Source organism: Nelumbo lutea, chromosome 7 (genome assembly GCF_056320005.1).
Source record: "Nelumbo lutea isolate HS-2025 chromosome 7, American lotus-T2T, whole genome shotgun sequence".
In the NCBI taxonomy this organism is placed as follows: Eukaryota; Viridiplantae; Streptophyta; class Magnoliopsida; order Proteales; family Nelumbonaceae; genus Nelumbo; species Nelumbo lutea.
Window position 1 is genome coordinate 60,810,455 of NC_142690.1, and position 13,642 is coordinate 60,824,096.

At 38.2% G+C, this 13,642-nt stretch overlaps 1 protein-coding gene across 4 annotated transcripts in view; it reads left to right on the forward strand.

The window, feature by feature from the left end:
• The window catches only part of LOC148846643 (Transducin/WD40 repeat-like superfamily protein), a 61,744-nt gene that overhangs the window by 11,436 nt on the left and 36,666 nt on the right, over positions 1-13,642 (forward strand). For all 4 annotated transcript variants that reach the window (XR_016102244.1, XR_016102243.1, XM_088955035.1 and 1 more), the window contains exon 4: positions 4,846-4,976. Coding sequence is in view for 2 of the 4 variants with exons in the window: in XM_088955035.1 (XP_088811161.1) it covers positions 4,846-4,976 (131 nt within the window). In the remaining 2 variants the exon portion in view is untranslated. The remainder of the gene's footprint in view (positions 1-4,845; positions 4,977-13,642) is intronic.

Here is a 13,642-nt window from a genome sequence, read left to right on the forward strand (position 1 = left end):
TTGTCAAGTCGCCTAGGCAATGGAATTTGAAAATATAAAATCTATAGATTTCTTCCCCTCCTAAGCTAGTTTATTAGTTTTATATATCAGTTAACAAACTGGTACATTAACTATTGGCAACAAAATCTTCCATATAAGTATAAATTTCATGTAAAAAGATAAAATTTCATCATATATTCATCATTTAAATATATTAATTTTGATAACAAATTTAAATATATTAATTTCAATATTTAACTAAGAATTTAATAAAGCAAATAAGAAGAAACTAATTACTAGGCAAAGCCGAGAGAAGAAGAAGGCCATGTTTCAAGCTAGTAAAAAGGAGAAATGGAGGAATGCCGAATGCAACAGAAAAAAAGAGAGAAATGTAAGTGGGAGCACCTGTTTCAGAAAAAAGAAATAAGGGAGTGGAGCCCCTGTTTCACACCCCAAAACATTTCTTACAAAAAATAAGAAAATAAAACACATGGGTGATAGAACAACTTGGACTGTTTAAGAAGAAGAAAATAAAATATAAGAGTAACAGGATGACTTGGATTGTTGAAGGGGGTGGAGCCCTTGTTTCATTCCCAAAAGTATTTCTTAAAGAATAAGAAAATAAAATATAGGAGTAGAGTAACAAGATGACTTGGACAATTTAAGAAGATGAAGAACGTTTGGTTTGACTTACCTAGAGGTCTTGGATTGAAACAATGGAGACTTCTCAGTCTTCTCTTCTCTAATTGGTTTAGACCCCAAACCTTGGACAAGGGAAGAAACTTTTGTACTTTTATTTTGCTGAATTCTACTAATAAAAACTTATAATATGCAATGGGGTGTATTCTAATAAAATAAAGCTAACCATTAAAAAAATCATATAATATGTGTGGACCAACTAACAATCTGAATAGGCAATCTAGGTGCCCACCTCATCACCTAGGCATGTGCCTAATTATCTGGGTGAGCACCTAATAGGAAAATTGTCTGGAATTTGGGCGAGGCAACCCATGAAAACCACCTAGTTGCCCACCTAGGTGTTGCCTTGACAACTATGCTAAGATGGTTTGATTACGTGCATAGAAGACCACCAACACCACCTAGGCATGCACCTAATTATCTAGGCGAGCACCTAATAGGAAAATTGTTTGGCGTTTGGGCGACTCATGAAAACCGCCTAGCCGGCCACCTAGGCGTTGGCTTGACAACTATGCTAAGATGGTTTTGTCACATGCATGGAAGACCACCAACATCTCTAGTTAGAAGAAGTGCCTTTTTACAAGTGGAAGGGGCTAGATGAGTTAGGGGTAGACCAAAAAGGACATGGGTAGAAGTAGTAAGAAATGATTTAAGCACTAATAATTTAAATTGAACGAATTGGCGAAACAAGATTCATGTAGCTGACCCCATATAGTTAATTCACATGAATATGAGCCTTGTTACAAGCTTCTTGCTACTACACTATTTCTTATTCTTCTAAATGACAGAGTTTCCTCCCAAGAATGCGCAACACCTAGTAGTAGACCTCCTATTAGATGATAATCCATCTCAGTCCATATTTTGCTACTTGCAAATGATCACCATCCTTGTATGATAGTTCACATCTCAATGCAACTTTCAGATATTGCAAAACCCATTGCATCTCGGTGAGAGATCTGATGAGTCCATTTGAACTAACTTAACACACCCACAACAAATGAGGTATCGGGTCTTATAATGGTCAAACAGTTTAACTTTCCAACTAGTTGCATGCATCTCCTTGGGTTTTCAAACAATTCACCTTGATCATTTTTTTTTTTTTGATAATTGTTCACCTTGATCATTACTCAGTCTCATATTAAGATCCATTGGCATGTTTATAAGATTTTCCTTTAACAATTGTCTCTTAAGGCACATCAACAACATACTTTCTCTGAGACAAGTTAATACCACATTATAATAAAATCATCTCAATATCCAAGAAGCATTTCAACTAGCCAAATAGGATGTTTTGCTGGGAAGTGTTTCTAGAAAGAATTAACACATGATTTACTTGAAAGAAAAAGACCTAGTGTTGCCTATTCCCCCATTGTTGTTCTCTTTGTAAGACTTAGGGTGAGATTTGTTATCACTTATTAATCTCCTTCCCCTTTACCTTTCTTAATTCGAGAATGGTTCCTTTCTTTGTTTGGGTGTAGGTGGAACCCCCCACCAAATGTACAGCCTATTTGCCTCTAGCTTTGTTAGTTGACTGAAGAAGAGGGGAAGAACTCTCTGGAGGTGTAGAAGGGCAGCTGTGTGCTGGACAATTTAGGAAGAGAGGAATCGAAGAACCTTTTCAAGGATTGAGAGGAGTAGGGGTTCCTTATTTGAAGTCATTACCATTAGAGTGGTCCACTGGGTGAAGTCCCTGAAACTCTTTAAGGACATTCCTGCTGATGACTTGATAAGGAAGTAGTTTGAACTTTGAAGTAGCTAACTCTACTTCTCTCAGGGCTGTTATTAAACCATCTTGGTCCCCATCTGGCTTCATAAAGCTGAATTTTGATGGTAGTGAAGGTAATCCTCTCTTGTGTATTTCTTCCAACTGGTGTGTTCCTTGTAGAGCTCATGGGGAGAATTGCTATCACTTATTGATTTCCTGTCCGGTCTTGGAAGAGTTATGGGTTTGGATCCTCTCGTTGTTTGGGGGTGTAATTGGAACTTACCAGCAGATGTACGCATGATTTTTGACCACTCTACCTTCCCTTGGCCCAAATAAAGAGGGAGAGTCATGTGGAGATGTGCTCAGGCAGCTTTCCTTTGGACCTTATGGGAGGAAAGAAATGCAAGAATCCTCCAAGAAAAGGAGAGGAGCAGCCTAGATTTGAAGGATCGTGTTCCGAATAGGGCAATACACTGGATAAAAACCATGGAGCTTTTTCAGAAATTCTCCTTTAGTGATCTTTGGAGTTCTCCTCTAAGATCAGAGAAGCTATGAGGTGGATTCCCCTGTCTGCAGGATCTGTGAAGCTGAACTTTGATGGGAACAGCCTAGGCATTCCAGGACCTTCTGGAATGGGGGGAGTGTTGAGGAAATCAGAGTGGAGAGGTGGTCCTTCTGTACTCTGGTCCTCTAGGACATGGAGATTCTGTTAGGGCAGAATCTCTAGCAGCTGTACAAGGGGTTCTTTTTGCAAACCAGATGGGGGTGGAGCAATTGATTATTGAAGGGGATTCTAAGGTAGTGGTGGGTTGGCTGAATAACCCCCTGAACTCTGCTTGGTGCTACAAAACTGAAATCAAGAAGTTCAAACTGCTGGCAAGGAATATGTATACTTCTACACAATGGGTGGGGAGATCAGCAAATGCTTTGGCGGATGTGTTAGCCAAGCAAGGGGCAAACAGGGAAGACCTTTTCTGGGCTCAATTGTGATCTGTGTTGTTTTTTCCTTGTAATTTGTTGGGGGAGGCTGCAACTCATGCCTCCCCGAGGGTTGTATGAGCTTTCATTCTCAAACCTTTTTATGATCTAATAAAATTTCATCACTTATAAAAAAAAAAAAAAGAATCACCGCTCTATACTCAGGGCCAGTCGGTATGGGTGATTCTTTGAGGGCTGAAGAAATGGTGGTCTCAGGAGTTCAAAATGCCAAGGAACTGAATATCCATAAATTGATAATTGAAGGGGATTCAAAGCTTGTTATAAATTGGCTGCAAAAGGAGAAGGATGCTGGTTGGTGGGGCTACGTTTATGAAAGGAGAATCAGATGGATTGTACAAGGAGTGGAGATTAATCTACAATTGGTGAAAAGAGATGCCAACTCCTTTGCTAATGCATTGGCTAAGCAATGGGTGGGAAGGAACTAACTGTTTTGGGCCTTCTTGTAATAATTTCTTTTTATTGAGGGAGAGCTAAGAGAGTTTTATCTCTCCCTTTCCTCATCTTTATACTTCATTGACTTAATTAATGACATTGTTTCAGTTATTGATAAAAAATGCTTTTGTAAAGTATCTTTAAGCCCTTCTATGCTACTAGTATTGCTGCTTGTAATGACAATATAAGTAACATAAACCACTAGAACAATCTTCCATGCTGTAGTATCATGACTAATCATGAACTGATGAAGTCCTACACAACCCCACTATATCTATCAAATCATGCTCGGGGAGACTTCTTTTCCTATTATGCCTTTCTTTATCTTGAGAACCTTCATAGACTCCCCTTGAGCAATGAACCCTGGAGTTTGCTTCATATAGACCTCATACAAATCGCCATGAAGGAATGTATTGTTAATGTCAAGCTGAAGGAAAGGCCAACCCAAAATGGCAACAAGTGATATAATAATATGAATAAGATAAATTTTAGTGATTGGAGAAAATGTCTCAAAATAGTCCACTTCACTCTGCTCTGTCCCTCTCCTTGTCACATCACACTTAGAACTTCATGATCAGTAGTAGAGTAAGATTAAGTTAAAAGGAACATAAGCTAAACCTTCTAAGCTGGAAGGCCAGAAATCATTGCCTGGAAGCCAATGTCAAAACCACAGGACACACTCTTATTCCCAAGGAGAAACCACACAATTAGTCCAAAAGAATAATAATTCAATATAGCTCCCTCCTATCTATACTCTCCCTAATCAAGCTGTCATCTAGGCAGTTAGCCAATATATTGATCCAATGGAACAGAATGTTCCCCTTACCTGCCAAAATATCATACCTAATAAAATTTATCTGAAGCCAAGGATCCTCCTTCATAAAACGCAGTATGCCATTTAATTGGTTAGGTTGTAACCCTTTTGGTTGGCATCCAAAAATTGGTTTCAAAATCTTTGACATTAAGTTAACATAGTATCTCTTACTTTTTTGTTGGTACTCTGGTTTAATGGGTTTTTCCATGCATTACAGATATGGAAGTACCAGAGCACTGATAGGATTGCTGATAGTGCTCTGGAACAATTACATGTTGACATCCAAACAGCACAGGGACAAAGTGAAACAGACGTGTTATTAATGGGCAACATGAATGGCTCTTTGAGGTATGGCTAAGGTTGTACCCAACTAGGTATTTCGTATTTCTTAATCCTCTTATTTTTCACAGTTGTTTATATTGTTTATCCATGCCAAGCCAATTCAATTATTTTCAGTTGAGCAATGTAAAATTTACCCTTGCTTAGAACAAGTTCTGCATTTGATTTGGAATATTTGACAGAAAGTAAATACTAATCTAGATGGTATGCATATATGTACATATTCTTGTACATACAGTACTGTTAAGACTTAAGACAGCTCGTTTATATCTTATACATTTACTAATTGTTGTAATGTTGTGTCTAATACTGTCTTGTGTAATTTAAGTGCACCTGGGGGCATACTTGTCTTTTACCCATCTTTTTTTTGATTGGTTAAAATCAAATATTTTATTAATAAAAATACAGAAACAGTTTTTACAGAAGAAAGGTTGTATACCACCATTTGCTGTCTATCCCAAGGTGATTCTTACATTGTTTTTTCCCTTGAAACAACAGCCCAAAACATTTCAGATCTATTTATTTACCCCTTTCCTTGTATAAGCTGACCAACAAATGAGTAAAGGGTTGAAGAGGAGACAAGAGAGGAAGAAGAGAAAGAGGAGAAGAGAGAAAGAAAGATGAATTGAATAGGGTGTGTCGCCTTAGGATTGGCACACCCTTTACTATTTATATTAATGTGTTTAAAAAGTAAGAAATTACAAATATGCCCTTCACATTTGAAATTAGACATTCCTACACTCCACCTTAAGTAGGCATAGATGTCAATCATGCTCAACTTGTCTACTACAAAATCAAGTTTCTTATTTATTAGACCCTTTGTAAAAAAATCAACAAGTTGGTCTTCTTGATAAATGGGAAGCAAATCTCATTTCTATAAATATTTCCTTTATAAAATGTTTGTCAACTTCTACATGCTTAGTTTGGTCATGTTGCATAAGATTATGAGTTATATTAATGGCTTCTTTATTATCACAATCAAGGATTAAGGTATCTGTATGATACGTTTGATACGGGGTGTATTGTATTGGTATTAGAAGGCACTGATACTGGACACACTACGACTAGAAGTGTATCCTTCTAGTCTTGCGTATAGTATAGTATTGACCGATACGAACCCAAGACATCCACACCTAGTAATTAAACACGCCCTTAACCACTAAGCCAACACTCATTTTATGATAATAAGTGAAACACATTAACATTTATTCAATTTAACGTCCATAACCAATTCAAATAAATAACATATATTATGTTCAACCACCCCAACTATAAATTAAAAAGAATGATATTTAAGATTAATATTTTATAAACTATTAGAACAAATAATCTATCAAACCCAAGTTTATATCAAAAATGATTTTTAACCTCAAGAAATTTATACAATTAAAATATTAATAATAAAATAATTATTTTAGTGCTTAAAATATATAAATTTGCACATGATATGTATCTTAAAAATTTTATAAATTATTAATGAATATTTTAATTTCTGTTATTTAATGTATTTATTATTTACAAATTATTTGAGAATATAATATAAATGAATCTACATTTATATAAAAAATTGATAATTTAAAGAAATAAAAATATTAATAATGTAATAATTATTTTAGTAATTAAAATTATGAATTTACATATGATATGTATCTTCGAAGTTTTAATAGCTTTGATATATTTTAAAATTATATATTTTTTCAAATTATTAATTGATATTTTAATTAACAATTAATAATAACACATTTATTGTTTACAAAAATACAAATATTATTTACCAAATATTTGAGAATTAAAATTTTAGTTGACCTTTTTTGTAAATGTTAAAAATTAAAAAGTAAATATAAAATAATTAATATAAAAATTCAAATATAATAGTTGCATATGTTTTTTATGCCTTGGACTTTGGCTGTGTATGCATTAATTTGTAAAGATCTATATAATATATGTCTTGGACTCTTGATTAATGTATTATCAATAAAGTTGTACGATTATGCATCTTAGTATAATAATTATAATGCATTTCTTCATATATACCATAAAAATATATTTATACACTATTTGTGATTATTTTGACATTAAATTTAGTGGTATTAATATACTAATGGAATTTGTATGCATTTTCCCAACATATCCAAGCGTTTCCATATTTTCGTCCATATCCATGCGTTTCCAAAGTGTATCTGTATCCGTATCCAAGCTATCCGATATGATACCCAATACTGATACTTTAATCCTTGACCACAATACAACTTCATCAAAACCAAGCTCCTTCAAAAGCATTTTTAGCTACAACCACCCTGGTATTCCATCTTCCATAAAATGGAGTTTTATTTCTGCATTAGACCGAGCCACTGACATTTTGTTGTTTGCTCCTCCAAGTAACTAAGGCTCCATTTAGGAAGAGTTAAATACAAATATTTTCATTGCAAATAAAAATATGCAGGTTCATGTAAATGAGAGCATTTGCATTTGCACTCTTCCCAAATAGAGCCTAAGTTAGACCTTCTATCATCCAATGACCCAGCTCAATTTGCATCAGTGTATACCTCCAATTGAAGATGCCTTTATTAGAGAATTAAAGTCCTCTTTCAGGAGAAGCCTTCAAATATATGAGAATCCTCTCAGCGGCTTCAAGATGGGGAACCCGAAAAGCATGCATATACTGACTTATTACTCCAACTACATAGGTAATGTTTGGCCTTGCTAAGGACAAATAAAGAAGTCTTCCCTCCGATCTCTGAAACTTTCCTTTATCCTCAAGAAATTCTCCATCAATCCCATTCAGGTGACGATGAGAGTCAATGGGAGTGCCAATAGGCTTAGCACCCATCTTCCTTGTTTCTTCTAGAAGATCAAGAGTGCACTTCCTTTGAGGTACAAATATTGCCCTCTTGGACCTTGTCACCTCAAAGCCCAAGAAATATTTGAGATCCTCTAGATCTTTAATTTCAAATTCAGAGGCCAGAAAAGCCTTTAGTTTCCCAATCTCCTCCTGATGATCACCAATCACATCAATATCATCAACATATATGATAAGAGTAGAAATAAGACCTTTCTCAATTTTAACAAGCAAAGTATGATTTGCCTAGCTTTGTGTGTACCTAAATTTCTTTATAGCAGTACTGAATTTGTCCAACCAAGCCCTTGGAGATCGTTTCAGTTCATAAATAGACTTATTTAACCTATAAACCCTCCCTAAAGGTATCACAACACCTGGAGGAGGAAGCATGTATACTTATTCTTTCAATTCATCATAGAGGAAAGCATTTTTTACATCTAAATGATGTAGGGGCCAAGATTTATGAGCAACTAGTTTCATTTTTAATTAGAGCTTCCATTTCACAGTTTTCACTATCCATGGAAGCTTTCCATTCAGATTAGAGAAGGGCTTCAGATACACTCTTTGGAATGATGATGGTGGATATGGAAACGAGAAAGGTTTTATAGGACTGGGATAAACAAGAACAAAAAACAAAATTTGACATAGGATGTAAGGTACACTTCCTAACCCTTTTTCTCTAGGCAATGGGAAGATCAGGATCATCAAAATTAGGTTCAACATGAATAGGAGAAGAACCATCAACAGGAACAATGAGTAAAGAATCAACAATGATAGGTGAAGAGCCCGAATTATCTGGACTTGAATCTGGATGGCAGGAGAAGACTCAACTAAACTTTCACCAGTAGTTGCAATATCTTTCCTCTTACCCAGTGGCCTTGAGTAGACTTTCAAAGGAGAAGATGGAGATGGAAGGGAAACAAGAGTAGGAAGAGGCAATAGTCTATCTTCAATAGAATTAGTATTCTCCCCTTAAAAAAGAAACATGAGGATAGAATGGAGTATCCTTAAAAATGGTAATATCTATGCTAACTATCTCTTACCAGAGACAAAACCAAAGCACTTATAACCCTTTTGAGTAGACGAGTACCAGAAGAAAATACCTTTGACTGACCATTTTAATTGCTTTACAAGTTAATGCTTGTACAGATATTACCTACTTTGTTTTTTCTTTTTCTTTTCTTTCTTTTTTGATGGGTAACTTAGATCTTTATCAACTGTCATAAAGAATATTAACTTTACAATTTTCATCTTGTTGAGGAGAGTAGATTTCTTGTATTTGGGGCAGTAGGATGGCTTAGTCTTTCTTTTATTAAGTGTACTCCTGTCCATATTCCATAATTTATCATAAGTAGGGGTATTTATGTAATCACATCTTTATTTACATTAATAGAAGTAGTGGGTTGACTGGTTAAGAGGGATAGATCCTTCTAATCTATTCTCTAACCAGTTCGACTGGGTTCTCTTCACCCAAGCCCCCTTTTTCTCCTTTCTCCTTTCTCTTTCTCTTCTTTCTCTTCTCTTCTCTCTTCTCTTCTCTTTTCTTTCTGGTTTGCTGCTTTTTATTACTGTTCAACTGTGATTACTATGTTTTCATGGTATCAGAGCAGGTGAAGTGATTAGGGTTTTTTTTCTCCTTTTCTTCCTAATTGGTTTGATTTTTTTTTTCTCTTCTGAGTGTTCCACAACTGTTATTGGTCATTGGAGTTGAACCCAGATAGATTTCTGGGTGATTTGTGATGGTTTATACCATCACAGCTTCTGTGAAAGGTAACTGGTGATGTGTGTGACCATCTAGTGGACTTGAACCAAGAGGGAAATTATTATTTTATGGAAAAACTCAATCTGGACTGTGTACAAACTGTGAGGTGACTGAATGATGATGCTAAGACAAGTATTTCAAATTGTGAAGTGAAAGGTGCGTTTTGTGATTGTGAGAGTGACAAGGTTGGTATCTTCCATCCTCTATTTGCTTTCAGCAGTATTGTTGGGTGAAGATAACCTTTGGAAGTGTGTGTAGCTTTGATTGAAGTTAAGTGCAGCATAATGGAGTCCGATGCAACTGTCATTATACCTACAAACTTTATGTTTTTTTGGTAAATAGCCTACAAACTTTATGTTAACCACCATTAAGTTGAATGGAAGTGGAAACTATGCTATTTGGGCCAAATCTGTAGAAGTATTTCTTACAGCCAATGGAGAACTTAAGTATCTTACTAATAAGATAAGAAGCCAGGGACTAGAAGTTAAATAGAGGTTGAAGGAAGAGATCAGGTTAGGAAATTTTACCTAGGCCATGAGTATGGGGAGAGGAGGAAGGCAGTCTGTTCGATGAAGGGTTAGGTTGGCGGTTCTGCTGGATTCTCTATGGGCTTGGGGAAATAATAGATAAGGTACTGGAAAATGGAGGGCGAGAGGGGATTCAGAGTCGTAGGAAGATGGAGGTCTGAGTTGTCTATCGAAGCCAAGACTTTCAAGTTTGAAGAGGAATGGACCAAAGGTAAGGATGCACTGAAAATCAGAGAGAATAATAGGGCGATAGTACCGGTAACAAAGGAGGTCATCGTATGGATGAAAGACTTTGTAGATGGGGCTATCAACTCTGGCAAGGTGAATGGCTGGAAAAACTCCATGTCAGTTCCAGGTAAGCAATATGCAATAGAATTGAAAAGAAACAGTAAGGGGTGGTTCATCACTGTGGCGGAGTTTTTTGGAGCAAATGGAAAACAAATACTGTGTGCTGGAAGGGAGAATGCAGAAAGGGTGGATGGTTTTTGTGAAGGTGTTGCAGTCTTTCCAAAGACCAGGGTAGAAAAATTCAGGAGGCAGTTTCGATTGGAACTACTGGGAGTGTTAAAGTGCAAAGCCCTCTGATTCCTGGTTTGGTGGTTGCTTGCTCTTCTATTCATTGAAGAATATTGGTAGGAGTGGGGACAGATGATTGGAAGAAAAGAATGGTGTTAGTGGCTGATAAAGGAGTGACAGATTGGAAGAAGGTTTTGAATACAGTAGCAGGAGACATAGGATTGGAAATGAAGCAATGTTGTTTCCATTTGCAGAGATGAAAGCTGTTCTTGATGTAGGCGACCAGGAGCTAAGTTTCAAAGAAGTCGTGGTGGATGGAGGTCTTATACAGGTCCAGAACTGGAGCCCAATCTGTAATGAAGTCACAGTTCAAGGTGGGTGCGTTTGGCTGAAGCTAGTAGGCGTTCCCTTTCACCTCTAGCGGGACCCTGTTCTTGGCACATAGTGCAGAGCCTGGGAGGCGTTTTGGTGAAAGCTGATAAATGAAACTTGGGTGCCGTTGAGTTACAGGTGGCTGGTATTAAACATGAGAACCTGCCTAGGTTCTTTGAAATTTGTTCGGATGATGCCTGGTACAAGGTGTGGGTGGTATCAGAAGTCGAACAGTTGTGGTGGGGAAGAGGTTCTAAGGTTGAAGATGATGAGATGGCAGGTGGTGGACACGTGGAGGGAAGAGAGTGGGCAGTGAAAAGGTGGTGCAGGCGAAAGCTAATTTAGGGATTAATGTGTTGGCTGGGGAAAACAAAATGACAAACTATCAAGTTAAGGAAATTAATTCAAATGTTTTTGAATTAAATAAAGTAAGGGCGGGCTCTTCATCCTTTGCTGATGTGGCGAAGAAATTAAATGGTCCAGGGCGCCGAATGGCTTGGTCCGAGCTGATTGAGATTTTGGGTGGCTTGGGCGGGTTGAAGACTAAACCGGGGCACTCTTTTAAGGACCCATTTGACAACTTACAAGGTCACGTGGGTGGGTCGGGCGGGTCGAATACTGAACCACGACACTCTTTCAAGGACCCACGTGACAACTTAAAAGGTCATGTGGGTGGGTTGGGCGGGTCTAATACTGAAACGCGGCACTCTTTTAATGACCCACATGACAACTTAAAAGGTCACGTGGGTCGGGGCAAGGGGATGATCCAAAGACCGACTCTAGACAATAGTAACGGTCTATCACCGTCCCAGATGGCGAGGAAGGTTGGGGACTGTTCGCAGCAGCGGAAAACAGAAATATAGGGGAACTTACAGTGGGTCCCTCGTCGAAACCTTGAGGAGTTTAGCTCCCTACGACGCTTCTCAAAGAGGCCAAACCCAAGATACGCAAGGGAGAGAGCCGAAGAGAGGGAGGAGACGGATGAAGGCTGGGTGCGATGTAGTGTAGGAGATGAAGAATCGGATGATTGCTTAGATGATGGTACCAGCATTGGCAGTGTAAACGACGAAGGTGGCTACGGTGTAGGTGACATGTGTGGGTGGAACATTGCAAGCCTATTTCAGGGTGACATAGAGGAAACATGTAGGCATGAAACTGGTGGCCAGAAGGGTCAGACAGAGGAAGGAAGAAGTCCTGGACTTCCTGGAACAAGTAGGGCTGAAGGCTTTAACCGGAAAAACTCATTGCCAAGACTACAGAATGTACAAGGCACAAAAGAAGGGGTAAATCGGGAGAACCTGAAGCAGAGCAGGAACACACCATCTACGGGTGAACCGGGGGTAGAGAGGAAAGATCGCCATGGTGACCAAAGGACAAAAGTACTTTCCAACCAACTCAGGGAGATAGACATTTACCAACTCTAGAACAAGAAAGGGAGGCTAGGAACAGTCCTATTCCAACCTTTCTATCAAACCCAGGTAACCAAGTGAATTCGGTTTGTGCTACTAATGTGTTTTCTGTGTCCTTTATTCCAGATTCCGTTCCTACTCCATGTCTTGCAGCCCATGTATGTGCAACCAATCAAGATGGTGGGTTTTCTGGGGTTGTGGAGAGGGGAATGAAGGACAATGGGGAGGTGCGGGAAGGGAGGTATAGAAATGAAAAAGTGTGGGAAATTATTGAATGAGTATTTAATGAAGTGGAAGGAAATTTGATGTGGAGGAGGGATGGAGAGGAGAGAAGAGTGAGGGATCAGTGGAGAGGAGGGAAGGAAAGGAGGGCAGAGTTCGAAAGAATATGTGGAAAGAACAGTGAAGGAGGGAGGTAATAAGATAGGGAGGGATCAGAGGAGAGGAGGGAAGGAAAGGTGGGCAGAGGTGGAGGGGGATATGTAGAAAGTACAGTGGTGGAGGAATCTATGAAAGAGGACATGATAGCAGAATTTGTGGGGAAGTTGGGATGTAGGTTGGAAGATTTGAATGTGCTGAAAGAAGGTTTACAGAAGAGGAAGGAGATTAGAACAAAGAAGAGAAAATTGAGTGAGGTTGAGAGACTGAAAAGAGATGTGGAAGGTGACAAGAAGTTTGTGGTAAAAGGAGATAGAAGGAAAGGGGGAAAGTAGTGGGTAGGTGAAGAAGGGAATTAAGAAAGAAGTGAGAATGAAGATACTTAGTTGGAATGTGAGGTGAATAGGAAGTGCGAGGAGAAGAATGACAATAAAAGAGGTAATAAAGAGGTATGACCCATATATTGTACTATTATAGGACTTCAAGAGAATGGAGTTTAATAATAGATGGGCCAGGAGTGTATGGAAAGCCAGGGGGATTAGTTGGGTGGCTGCTCCCTCGTGGGGTGCTTCAGGGGGGATAGTAACAATGTGGAAGAGGGATGTGGTTGAAGGCTTGGAGGAGTTGATTGGAAAATATTCAATTTCCATGAAGTTTAAGCAGCAAGAGGATGGTTATGTTTGGGTGCTTACAAATGTCTACGGACCAAATGACTACAGAGAGAGAAAGGAATTGGTTGATGTTGGAGGGTTGTGGGATGGGCCTTGGTGTGTGGGTGGGGATTTCAATGTGATCGGATACTCGGAGGAAACCAATAAGACTAATCAGAGGGTGACAGCTAGCATGAGGAAGTTTAATAGGTTTGTGGATAC